This window comes from Branchiostoma belcheri, unplaced genomic scaffold (assembly GCF_001625305.1).
Source record: "Branchiostoma belcheri isolate BF01 breed outbred unplaced genomic scaffold, Haploidv18h27 scaffold19, whole genome shotgun sequence".
Taxonomy (NCBI): Eukaryota; Metazoa; Chordata; class Leptocardii; order Amphioxiformes; family Branchiostomatidae; genus Branchiostoma; species Branchiostoma belcheri.
Genome location: NW_017803379.1, coordinates 394183 through 405566, shown reverse-complemented (window position 1 = coordinate 405566; position 11384 = coordinate 394183). Strand labels below are relative to the sequence as shown.

At 42.1% G+C, this 11384-nt stretch overlaps 3 protein-coding genes across 3 annotated transcripts in view; 1 reads left to right on the top strand and 2 right to left on the bottom strand.

Annotated features, from left to right (window-relative positions):
* Nucleotides 1-1088: 1088 nt before the first annotated feature.
* On the bottom strand, nucleotides 1089-2319 carry LOC109467797 (vegetative cell wall protein gp1-like). Its single transcript, XM_019765847.1, has 3 exons — nucleotides 1819-2319; nucleotides 1356-1439; nucleotides 1089-1182 (listed from the first exon to the last, which is right to left on the bottom strand). The coding sequence occupies exons 1-3, from the start codon at nucleotides 2197-2199 to the stop codon at nucleotides 1174-1176; spliced, it is 474 nt and encodes a 157-aa protein (XP_019621406.1). The 5' UTR covers nucleotides 2200-2319; the 3' UTR covers nucleotides 1089-1173.
* A 2398-nt stretch (nucleotides 2320-4717) lies between these two features.
* Nucleotides 4718-10835, bottom strand: LOC109468017 (transmembrane protein 33-like). The gene is made up of 8 exons (XM_019766222.1): nucleotides 10747-10835; nucleotides 9899-9994; nucleotides 9326-9420; nucleotides 8608-8795; nucleotides 7998-8065; nucleotides 7483-7616; nucleotides 7007-7090; nucleotides 4718-6764 (listed from the first exon to the last, which is right to left on the bottom strand). The coding sequence occupies exons 2-8, from the start codon at nucleotides 9980-9982 to the stop codon at nucleotides 6632-6634; spliced, it is 786 nt and encodes a 261-aa protein (XP_019621781.1). The 5' UTR covers nucleotides 9983-9994; nucleotides 10747-10835; the 3' UTR covers nucleotides 4718-6631.
* The window catches only part of LOC109468016 (phosphonoacetaldehyde hydrolase-like), a 4839-nt gene continuing 4286 nt past the window's right edge, over nucleotides 10832-11384 (top strand). The window contains exon 1 of the mRNA XM_019766220.1: nucleotides 10832-10915. The gene's annotated coding sequence lies outside the window, so the exon portion shown is untranslated. The remainder of the gene's footprint in view (nucleotides 10916-11384) is intronic.

Genomic DNA, 11384 nt, shown 5'->3' with positions numbered 1-11384 from the left:
CTCGGCTGGTCGTCGGGCCGGAGGGCATCACTCGGCTGGTCGTCGGGCCGGAGGGCATCACTCGGCGGGTGGAGGGTATCTGAAATTACTCAAAAGAGAATAGTCAATTCCGTACATATACAATGTATTTTATTTCACACAACATGAACAGTCTGGTGGAGACACGACAGGAAGTTAATGATTTGTGATGAAAAATTTCCGTCCACTAACTTAAGAAATGTAACAATTACCCGCTATCTACCCAAGGCATTGTCAGTAGGGAGAGCCACAATCTCTTGGTTGATTGCAAGGCGTTGAATATGTTGCAATGATACTCAGAGGGATATTTCTGGTGGGGCCCTCACCAGCAATGTCACTCGGAATGTCATCGAAACACATTCAAGCACCTTACCAACAACCAGGAAACAGTGATTATCCCTGCCAACAATAGTTCAGGTACACAGAAGGAACTGTTACATTTTTTCAGCTATGAAATCATAAATTATTAGATTACATTGATGAAGGTTAGACAATAATATGCTAAGTTACTCAAGCAACTGGATAAAATCATAAATCAGACCATCATAAATCAGACAATCATAAATCAGAAAATCATAAATCAGAAAATCATAAATCAGAAAATCATAAATCAGAAAATCGTACATCAGATCCAGTTGCTTGAGTAACTGCTTTTTGACATGAAATTACAACTAGTCTGTCCCAGTCCGTCTCTACCAGACCAGAAAAAAATCACAAATAAACTAAATGCAAAATCACAAATTAAAGACATGCAGAACATACTTAACCCGGCTGGTCGTCGAGCCGGAGGGCATCACTCGGCAGATCGTCGGGACCGAGGGCATCACTCGGCGGGTGGAGGGTGTCACCCGGGGAGAGTGCAAGCCGATGGTCGGGCCGTGGCCGCGGTGGTCGGCGGCCATGCAGACTGTGGCAGGAGGACGGCCTCTCCGGCGGGTGGTCGGGCCGGAGGGCGTCACCCGGCTGGTGGTCGGGCCGGGGAAAGTGCAACCCTGGCCGCGGTGGTCAGCGGCCATGCAGGATGTGGCAGGTGGACGGCCTCTCCGGCTGGTGGTCTGCCGGAGGCCCCCGGCAGGTGGTGGGGCCGGGGGGAGGGCCCCTCCAGATGGTGGTAGTCCGGAGGTGGCCCTCTAGCCGATGGTCTCTGGCCGAAGTTCATATCGTCTGTGGGCATAATAATGTAGAAAGAACACAAGACTGAGTGTCTGGGTTAAATGTACATTGTGTACCCATAACAGAGATGGGGACGGGAGAGACTCTCTGCTACTTGCGGTCCACAGATCATAAAACGATACTTCCTAAAATTCTACATGACATATTATATATACCAAACTTACCGCTCTCCTTCGTTCTTCTGCAGCTTCCACTGCCAACCTATTACGTGCTGTAATAGCTGTCATCCTGCGGGGGGGACGCAATTGCTAGAAAGGGATAAAAGGGGGCTGTTACAATCATGATCGGAGGAATTTGTAACATATAAACATTCCTCAGTTATATGGAGAGAGTTTAATTGACACAATATAAGTACATCGACGTAACAGGTCTTTAAATCATACAGACAGACGAGGTGTGTATGAAAATGTACGTAAAAGACTATGGAAAGACCACGAAATGCACCAAATGCGTTATATATTTAGAAATATGTCACAGCAGCGAAGTCAAGCGTTAATAACCTGATTAAAAATTGAATGTGAAAAAAAATTACCTACAAAAGACCAGCAGGACATATTTGAAAAAAAAAATTAAATGAAAGACAAGACATACATAGTGCATGGTCTTCTTCATCATATCAACACTTACCACTTTCACTCCAAAGAGAGCCGCTGTGGCCTGTCTCGATAGAAGGCCCGCAACCCTTTGCGGCCTCCACATACCAGGTGCAGGTGCACCCGGTGGTGCAAGTCGCGGTCGAGGTGGTCGTCGAGTCGGTGGAGCGGGCGGCACAGGCACTGGTGCAGGCACTGGCACGGGCAAGGGCGCAGCCGCGGGCACTGGCACGAGCACTGGCGCGGGCACTGGCACTAGTGGCACTGGCGGACCTGCTGGTGGAGGCGGTGGCGCTGGTGCGGCCGGAGCTGCGGGCTGAGCCGGTGGTAGTGGCTGGACAGGCGCAAAGCCAAACCTGGGATCGCTATCTGTAAGAAAAACACAGAAAGGGGACACATTTAGGAGGGCCTGCATTAGGTAGAATCAAAGCGAATTACACTACACAAAATGCGCCAATTATGCTCTATGTTGAAATAGAGCTGTCCGTCTACACTAGTTAAGTCTATTGAGGGAACTCCGAAGCTAGAGTGACTGATCTAGGTGAGAACATTTTCCTTTTGCGTTGGAACAAATGATTTACCGTTGAACAATGTAATTACCAATATAGTTGAACTTTCATGACAGCACATTAAGATCATTGCATTCAACTTGCATTCAATGTTACATTTGCGTGCTAACATGAAATCTGTTGATACTTAAATTAAAATCATTACTTATTAGCTACATAGTTTCAATGTCACAAGCAATTACATGTAATACTGGACTGAACAAAGCAGTTACTACAAAAATATATAAACCACAATGAAACAAATTGGCTAGCTTACACATGATGGCTTTATATCAGGCTAAAGCAGCTGGTCAAATTTTCTTGTCCTGTGTCCTGACAGATAAAGATCATATTAAAGCAGTCGCCAACTTACGAAACCAGTTGGGTTTGCGTTTGGGGCGGCAGCTTCTTCGCCGATGGTCTGGCGCTGCTGTTGGTGATATAAAGAAAAGAAAGAGTTATTAAAGGGCACATTATTGTTATGTCAAATGCATGTAATAGTATTAGCATGAATTTTAAAGCTCATCTGTGTTGGTACAATTATTCACATTGAAGTTTGAGAACTTTCGTTCAACACAATAGACATAATTGCTCAGCTCAAATTTTCGGCCGCATTATGATGATATAGCATCGACCATTCAGCGATATAGCCTTCGCAACTGATGGCAACGACCGTTTCATATACAAGATCGGAAACACAGTTGACAATGCGGTAGGTGCTACCAAAACCATAAATGATACCCCTGTATGTCCTAGGTACACATCATGTACAAACGCAAGAAAGTATAACAAAGTATACACGTAACACATGTCTCCGTACATACAAATGTATTTGGACTGAGTGACAAGACGGGGACCGATCCATAACTAGCGCCATCTAGCGAACCTCTGAAACATTCAGTTTCATAAAGCACGGCAAATTTGAAATAACGCGATCGACTTCACATAACACTGGAAATTTCAACGTCAAAAACCTAAAGCAAGCAGGTTTTCGATCGTTGGCGATTTCGTTTCATTTTGAAAGTAGCCAGTTTTCAAGATTACAAACAAAGGAGAGAGGGTTGTTCTAGTAAGATGGCGCTGTACAGGAAATGGCGCTGCATGGTAAATGATAGCAAATGTACGACAGCATGATCGTTGAAAGAAATACATGTACTACAGAAAAAAGGACAAGCACAAGCTGGCATTCGAACCCGGGTCAAAAAGCCTACACATCAAACACTAAACGAACACTCTACGCTACGAAACTTCACAAGAGTTGGCGGAGCGATCTACTACTACACATGTAGTACCTAGTATTTTCACTTTTGTTTACCACTATATATGAAGAATGGCTTCGATCCTTTCCGATGGTAACGATTGTTTACGAGACAGAAGTTAGTGTCCCTTTCTTAAAGAAGTACTCGAGCTTGGTATATCGCGCTTTTAGTGGACACTCTTCGAAGTTTCTTCCCGATCGATGGGAGTTTTGCGCCTGTAGGACTCATTTTACGACACTAGTAATTGATTAGCCCCTGATTGCTACTGTCGTCGTGAATATCCTACCGGGAGCATACTTGAGTCTAGTGGTAGAAGAGCTCTTTCAGCCACGAAGAGTACGTACCCAAACTGCGATAGCTATATACATAGATTGGACATCACTCATCAGGCCAGAAAACATTCCTAATCAATCGGCATGAGTAAGTCACGATTTCTGTTGATGGGATTCGTTCTATGGGCAAGATGAAACTGTGTAACGAACAATACTGGAAGTATAATTGGGCTCACCGGTGTTGTTGATTCTAGCCATTCTCTAGACTGAGAGCAAGTCGATAGCAAGAGTCACAGGGACGTAATCGCGTAATAGTCACAAGGACGTAAACTGAACCCTCAACGAGAGTGAGCTTGGCCTGCTCGTCAGGCCTTATATACCCAGACGCGCTGTCCCGACGTACGTCTAGACACTGGGTCTAGACACGTGGGTCTAGACACTACGTCCAGACAAGACAAGGTGTGGCTGGAGGCTTCCGTGTTCGACCTGAGATGGGGAAAATGCAATGTCGCTGATGGAGAACGGTTGCTTTTTGTGTATCATAGGCTGAGTCTAGTTATCTATTGGTGGCACCAAAAAATAAAGGGACTCACGTAGACTGTTCTGGGCCTATTTCAAACACATTAATTATGAAATGATGATTTTTCAATATCGAAAAAGATATAGCAGACCGATTTCCTCTCCCAGAATATCTTTTGCCACCCTGCAATTGCAGTGGATGCCTTTATATATATATATTAAGTCCAAATTTATATTAAAAATCTTGTACAATGTTGCAACATTTCTTATTCTTTACTTTTCACGTAATCTCTTTTGACTTGGAATGAAATTCACAACGACAACATCATTGCTGACATCATTCATTCTCCAATTTATTTGAACTTCTTACACATTTTTCTACATGACATTTGATAACATTATTAAATTTACTTACATGTACTTTGACATTATGAATAAATACAGCTCACAAGGCAATGCTAGGCTTCACAATCAAAACCATGAGCACAAAGTATGTTCTACAGTCATGTTTATATTATGATCCTACAGTTTAATCTCAATACACAGACCTCACAATACAAGTACATATAAAAATGTGGCCATTGAAAAAATGAATTATCAACAATGGGTCAGTTAAAGTTGGGCAAGACTAGGGGGTTAAGAAGAATTTAACCTTGTTGCTGAAAGATGAAGTTTTACATGTCAGCTGAAACAACATACTTCCTTCTGTATTAAGGTACATGTACATGTATTTCCTTGTCTGTATTAACTTTGAGTCAGAGATATTTGACTTGAGCACAATCTGATTTTTCAATATCGTACTTTTTTTCGTGTGTCCACAGTCAAAAGTGAGGTTTTTTTCATTCAAGGTTTCATTTCTTAAACGTACACTTTTAAATCGGCAATTTGATACACTTTCTTTATGTCTCCCTCAACACACATTTTGTATTCTATGGTTTATATAATACTACATGTACAAAGAGTATAAATAAATAGAGTATGTTGTTTGGATAGGACACTAACAATTCATGAACCACTATCAATATCAACACTTCTTGAAATTACTGGAAGGACTGTAAGCCACAGTAGAGTTTATGCATATTCAAACAGTTCTTACCCTTACCACTTTCACAATGAAGAGGACAATGTTGAGTGGTAACCTAAGTGGAAGATACAGCACTGAGACTATATTCATCAGAAATAAACACACATGTAACACTTTCCATACACTGTTGTTCATAACTGTTCATAAGTTATATTGTTAATCTGTGAATTCTATGTTGGACAGCAGTTTTCTGATAAAATTTTTCTTATGTAGAAAGTACATTTCTTTCAGAACATTGCTGGTATGTATACAACTGATGAGGGTACAGTTAGTGAAAGCACACAAAGGACATCTTTTCACATTTCAGTGATATCTCTACATTATTCAGTGATATGTTTGTGTTACATTTTTGTACGATATATGTACAGGGATTGTCTGGTTGTATCTGCAAATTCATATATTCACTTTAGGACTTGAAATTGTACCATGACATCAGTTCTATCCACATGTACATGTATGTACTGTAAATGAAATGCTGACAACTAGTGATTATTGACTGCCGGAAGTTTTTTGGGCTTTCATAGATTTCTAGTTCATTCTTTTCACTTGCACCAAGCAACTGTTTGCAGGTGCTTTAGGTTCTGTCTATATGTGGTTGTATGGCCCATTTGGTAGAAGAACAGACTTTGTTGAAGTTATCTTGTCATGTTGGAAATTGGATGAATTTCCTTTGATAAACTAATGCCTTCAGCTTGCTGCACATGCAGAGGATGGATAGAAAATGGTGTTGGAAATATAATTAGGTTGACACAGTTTCAATGATAGAAACCAAGACGTAACAATGTTTCTTGCTTGTGTAAGGACATACATGTCAGCTATGTCACTGTGCAACCTTATGGCAGTTGACCAGAATACAATGAATTTATCTGATGTTAAACATACAGTTACAATGTAGGTTGAATCTGTTTCAATGATACAATGTACAAACCAAAATACATATGAGGTTTCACTCATCCCAGAGTAAAGCATACATGTACATGCACATGTAGGTAATTGCGAAATTGTGTCACTCTGCGACCAGTGTAGCCAGGCAGGAGAGGTGTTCAACATATGGTGAATTGATCTTTTTTGTTGTGTAAGAAATACAATTTTTTATATTTTGATGATAGAAACCAAAGCATACATGATGTTTCATGGTAGTGTAAGGATGTACATATAGGCAGTGTCACTGTGCCACTGGTGGAGCCAGGCGGGAGATGATGCCGATGGCCTTGTTGCACATGTTACGGATGAAGACAGGGCAGCTGGGGCGGGAACACAGCTGTTCCATCATCACACGCAGCTCATAGAACAGCTGTCTGCAGAGGGACAAAGCGAGATGTACATGTAACTACTAGAGAAAGGTAATGTTTACCTTCATATGGAGCTGGTCTAGCCTAACAAATTATATATTTTTACTCAAACACATAAATATATAGCGACCAGCCCCTCCTGGCCTGTCACTTGCTACATAATGTAATCCAACTCCACAGGGTGTCTGCTACAGCACCAGTTACCATGGTGACAGACATAAAGGTAAACCTAATAAGGATCAGGTTACCTTGAGTAGGGGTTTCTCCTGGAGGCGTACCGCAGGGTCAGGAAACGGTAGTAGATAAACGGCACCAGCAGACTCATCCGTCCTCTGGGAAGATAAAACATTCTGTAACCACAGTCTAGAACATTTCTCAGATAATGATAAGATTAAGTGGGGTTACATGTTGTTTTTTTTACTTCTCCAACCACCAGGTAAAACAAGGGAAACAGTCACTGTGAGTACATAGGTCCTGAATTGCTTGGAATGAGTTTGTGGCCAAGAAACAACAATAAAACATATACTTGAATGTTATACTTCTGAACCAAAACTTTGGTTGAGGAGGTAAGAGGTGGTGGAAGGGGAGGGATGGGCTCCTCCATCCAATACCTTGCCCAAGACACAGTGTATCATCAACCAACTGTCCCAATGGCCTGAAAAAGGCTATTTACCTTAACCTTTATACATTTACCTTATTTCTTCTGACCAAAAGGACAACTCACCCGAACACCATGAAGACCACTGCCGGCATGAGGAAAATCTCTGTGCAGGCCACCAGGCGTAAGATGTCCTGCTGCCTGGCAACCAGCTTGTCCAGTAAGGAACGTAGAAACTGGCCAGCGTTTGGGCCCTGGAGCTGTAGATGGGAGATTAAACACCTTACTAGTATTACTCAAGCTACAGCACATGCTCCTAGAAATGTAAATACAGAAAGGAAAGAATAGAAAACTTTGAAATGGCTGATAGAATTGGATTTAGCAGGGATCTATAATGTATACAAATTTCATGTACATTTCTATCCAATATTTACCTAAGGTTAAAAGGTCTAATAACTGTTGAATATTGTTACTTTGCCAGACTTAAGTATGCTTCTAGCTAATATTCATCCATGCATACTGGTACATGTAAGGCATACATACAAGTGTATAGAGCCCTGGACAATGAGAGTTTGTACATATGTATTATTGCACAGACTATATGAAACAAGGTGACCATGTGGTTAGGGTTGTTGACTCACATTAAGTAATGTCTTGGTGAAGGCTGTTGCATGGAGCAGGGCAAACAGGAACACTGGCATGAGAATCACTGCGACATACTGGTTAAGGGTTAATATAACTACGCACAGTATATTTTGTTCCACATTCATGATTGTCAATGGGGAATTAAATGTAATCAATCTCCAATTCAAGCAGATTTCTTCAGGGGCATCACACTATAGTTGGCCAACCCATAACCAGTTAACCTGTCTACATAGAGACCACCTGGGCAATGTGACCACTTTTTTGGTGGTTCCTTAAATCATTAAAAAATTTTGTTGTTATTGACACTTGAAGCACCAGTCCACACACTAGACCAGATTTTATCAGTCCCCTGAGTGGCCTCCTTGGACAGTTTCTGACTGTATGACAATCTGAAAGTCATAAGGGCCAGATAAACATTTCAGGGCCCTTTGAAATATGAGAGGGACCTGCAAACAGAAAACAAACAAACTAACAAAACTAATAATTACAAGGGACCTGCTAACAGTAAATCAGAATTGGAAGGGTGTAGAGCTATTGACTGCCTGTGTCAGAAGGCATGGGAGCCCCTATTAAAGTCTAAGTAATTTCGCATTTTGAAAAGGATACTTGTGAAGGGGAATGAGTTGACGAAGATGAGTGCGAAGAAGAGATAGTGTGCGCTGTCCTCCAGCACCAGCTGGGCAAAGAACTCCCTGGTGAGCTGCGGGCGGGGCAGTCTCTGGTGCAGCCGCAGCACGCTGGTGATGGCACTGCTGATCAGGGCCCGCTGGTAGCAGCCGTACGCAACATGGACACTGTGAGAGGGTAGGTGAATGATGTAAAATACAGTTAAAGAGTAGAGGTCCTTCCTGCAGATGTGAGTTGTTCAAACCATACAGTCATGTTTCAGGCTTGAAAAGGTGACAATCACCTGTTATGTCAATCCTTCCAAATGGTGGGGTCATGTGGTATAACAAGTGTTCAAGTGGTCCCGGGTTTGAATCCTGTCACTGATCTTGTGCCCTTAGGAAAGGCACTTAACACGACTTTCCTCACTTCACTCAGGCGAAAATGAGTGCATAGCGCTATAGCTTCAGTCAGGGACATCCTCTCAGATAGGACGTAAATTTAAAGCTGGTGTTCCCTTGTTTAAGAAGAGACACAACTCAATCACATTAAAGATCCCAATGCTCCTATCAAACAGAGCTGGGTTCCTTCCCAGTGTGAGTGGTTCAAACCTTGCACAGTGTGATCACTATTCATTAACAGGTTGCCACAAACCTAGTTACTAATGGAGCATGTACTTGTACAACCTTTATTCAGTGATTTAAAAACAGATCCTCACCCTAACAACGGTATGGCATACAGAAGGGAGCATCCCACGGTGAAGACTCGACTCAACCACAGGCCAGCGTCCACTTTATGGGCCAACATGTAATTCTGCAACAAAGAATAATTAGGAAGGTAACATTAGCAAAGCAAAGACATCATGTTTACCACATGGTCTAGCCCGACAAACTACTGCTCTGTTGATTCTTACTCAAACACAATCATATACAGACTGTACATGCATGCATATGATGACCAGCCCCTCCGATTCTGTCCCTCGGCTCTGAATGTCTTGCCACTTGCTACATAATGTACAATGTAATTCAACACCAAAGGGTGTTTGCTACTGCACCAGTCTATCTCATGTAACTTCTTGACTAATCTCTACTTCAACTTTTGATTTTGACCTTGGAAAAGGAAAACGTTGAGCTGCATGTCATATATAGTCCTAAAATGTCTCCACCACACTGAAGTGAAATGCTATGGTGTTGTTCTGTATACTGGACCACAAATAATTGGAAATCAACTTTTATAAATTGAAGAGGCTACCCAGTTGTGTTATGGTGAAATGAATAAATGAATGAATTACCACGACCCCAGGCTGTGACTCTGAGGGGGCTGTCCCAGCATCCCCTGCTCCAGTTGAGCCACCACCAGTAGTACTGTCCGCCATCCTGTATCTCACCTGCAGTCAAAACAACAAGTTTTTCCTTTCACTCCCCCTTTTTTCTCCTTTTCACACTTTCTGTATACCCCTATGGTATGGATCACTTGAAGTACAAGGAAGTACAAATGGGTCTTCTTCAAGTGTTGCCAGTATCAAGTAGGCAAAACTGGGGTGGCAAATTTACTATGTAGAGATGTCCAGATCACGAGATATCAAAAACAAGTGCTGCTGCATTACCATAACAAGCTGCCAGGGGGCCCAAATTCTAACCATTTTGAGGTCTCAGGTCCTACCCACCTACCAAATTTAAAGACAATCAATCCATAGCTTCTTGACTTATTGCCCTAAACCACGTATATAATATACATACACAGATACAAACGCTACCATAAACATAACATTCTACTTCAAGTTCTATCAAAGGTAAATTATTTGACATAAGAAACAGGTGAGTAAGTTACAAGTCCAGAGAAAAAGGCGCCTTCTTCAGATTGGTAATACAAACGCAATCCCTAATCTTCCAATTAAGCACGTTAGGATACCATCATACCTATCTAACGCTTAAATACACAATCATGTATGTCGAGTCACAATCATGGCAGATATGCATATGCAGAGTGGTTTACTCAGCAAGAAATATTCTTACAGTTAACTAGAGCAGTTTTCAGACGATTCTCCCTTCTAAACCGTATAAACACCGCATTTCTGACATCCATATATATTCAACACATCCCCAGTAACACATCTACCCTACAAAACGGAATACTTACGGGAGAATTCGACAGGTATTTGGGAATATTCGAGAAAATTGGCCGGCACAGAATATTTACAGCATGCGAGTGACGTCACGGGTCATGAGAGGTGAGAGTTCAGAGGTCGGAGTCTAAAGGTCGTTTTGCCGGTACATGTGGCCACGCACCGCGGATTAGGGATTAACCGGTAAGGTGTAAAGTTTAAGGTCAAAGAACAAAAACAAACGTGTGCTTTCATTTGTGTTAATCATGTGGCTACGGCTGACAGACGGCTTCGCTGGGATTTGAACCCGTGTCCTTGTGGTTCAGACAGAAGTTATTCTCCAAGCAGATGTCGAGAGGGAGAGGGGGCGATGTAACGGTCTCTTTTCAAAGCTAACCAACCTGTTTTTTCGGAACAGAATTGGGAAATGTGACGATCTCCCCTCCCATATTTTGCTTCCAGGACGTTGTCTCAAAATGTCTAGGCGTCAGCATGATTGTAAAAGTGACTCGAAGCATCATGTTTTTGGTGGTAGGCCGGCATGGTCCATCCCTTTTTCTCCATAAAATTTGCTTTATGATTTATAGCGCCTATAACCCCCCCCCCCACTGTTACAAAAACATATTGTTTTTTCTCTGTTTCCTCTTCTTCTTCTTCAAACCAATAAAGTCAA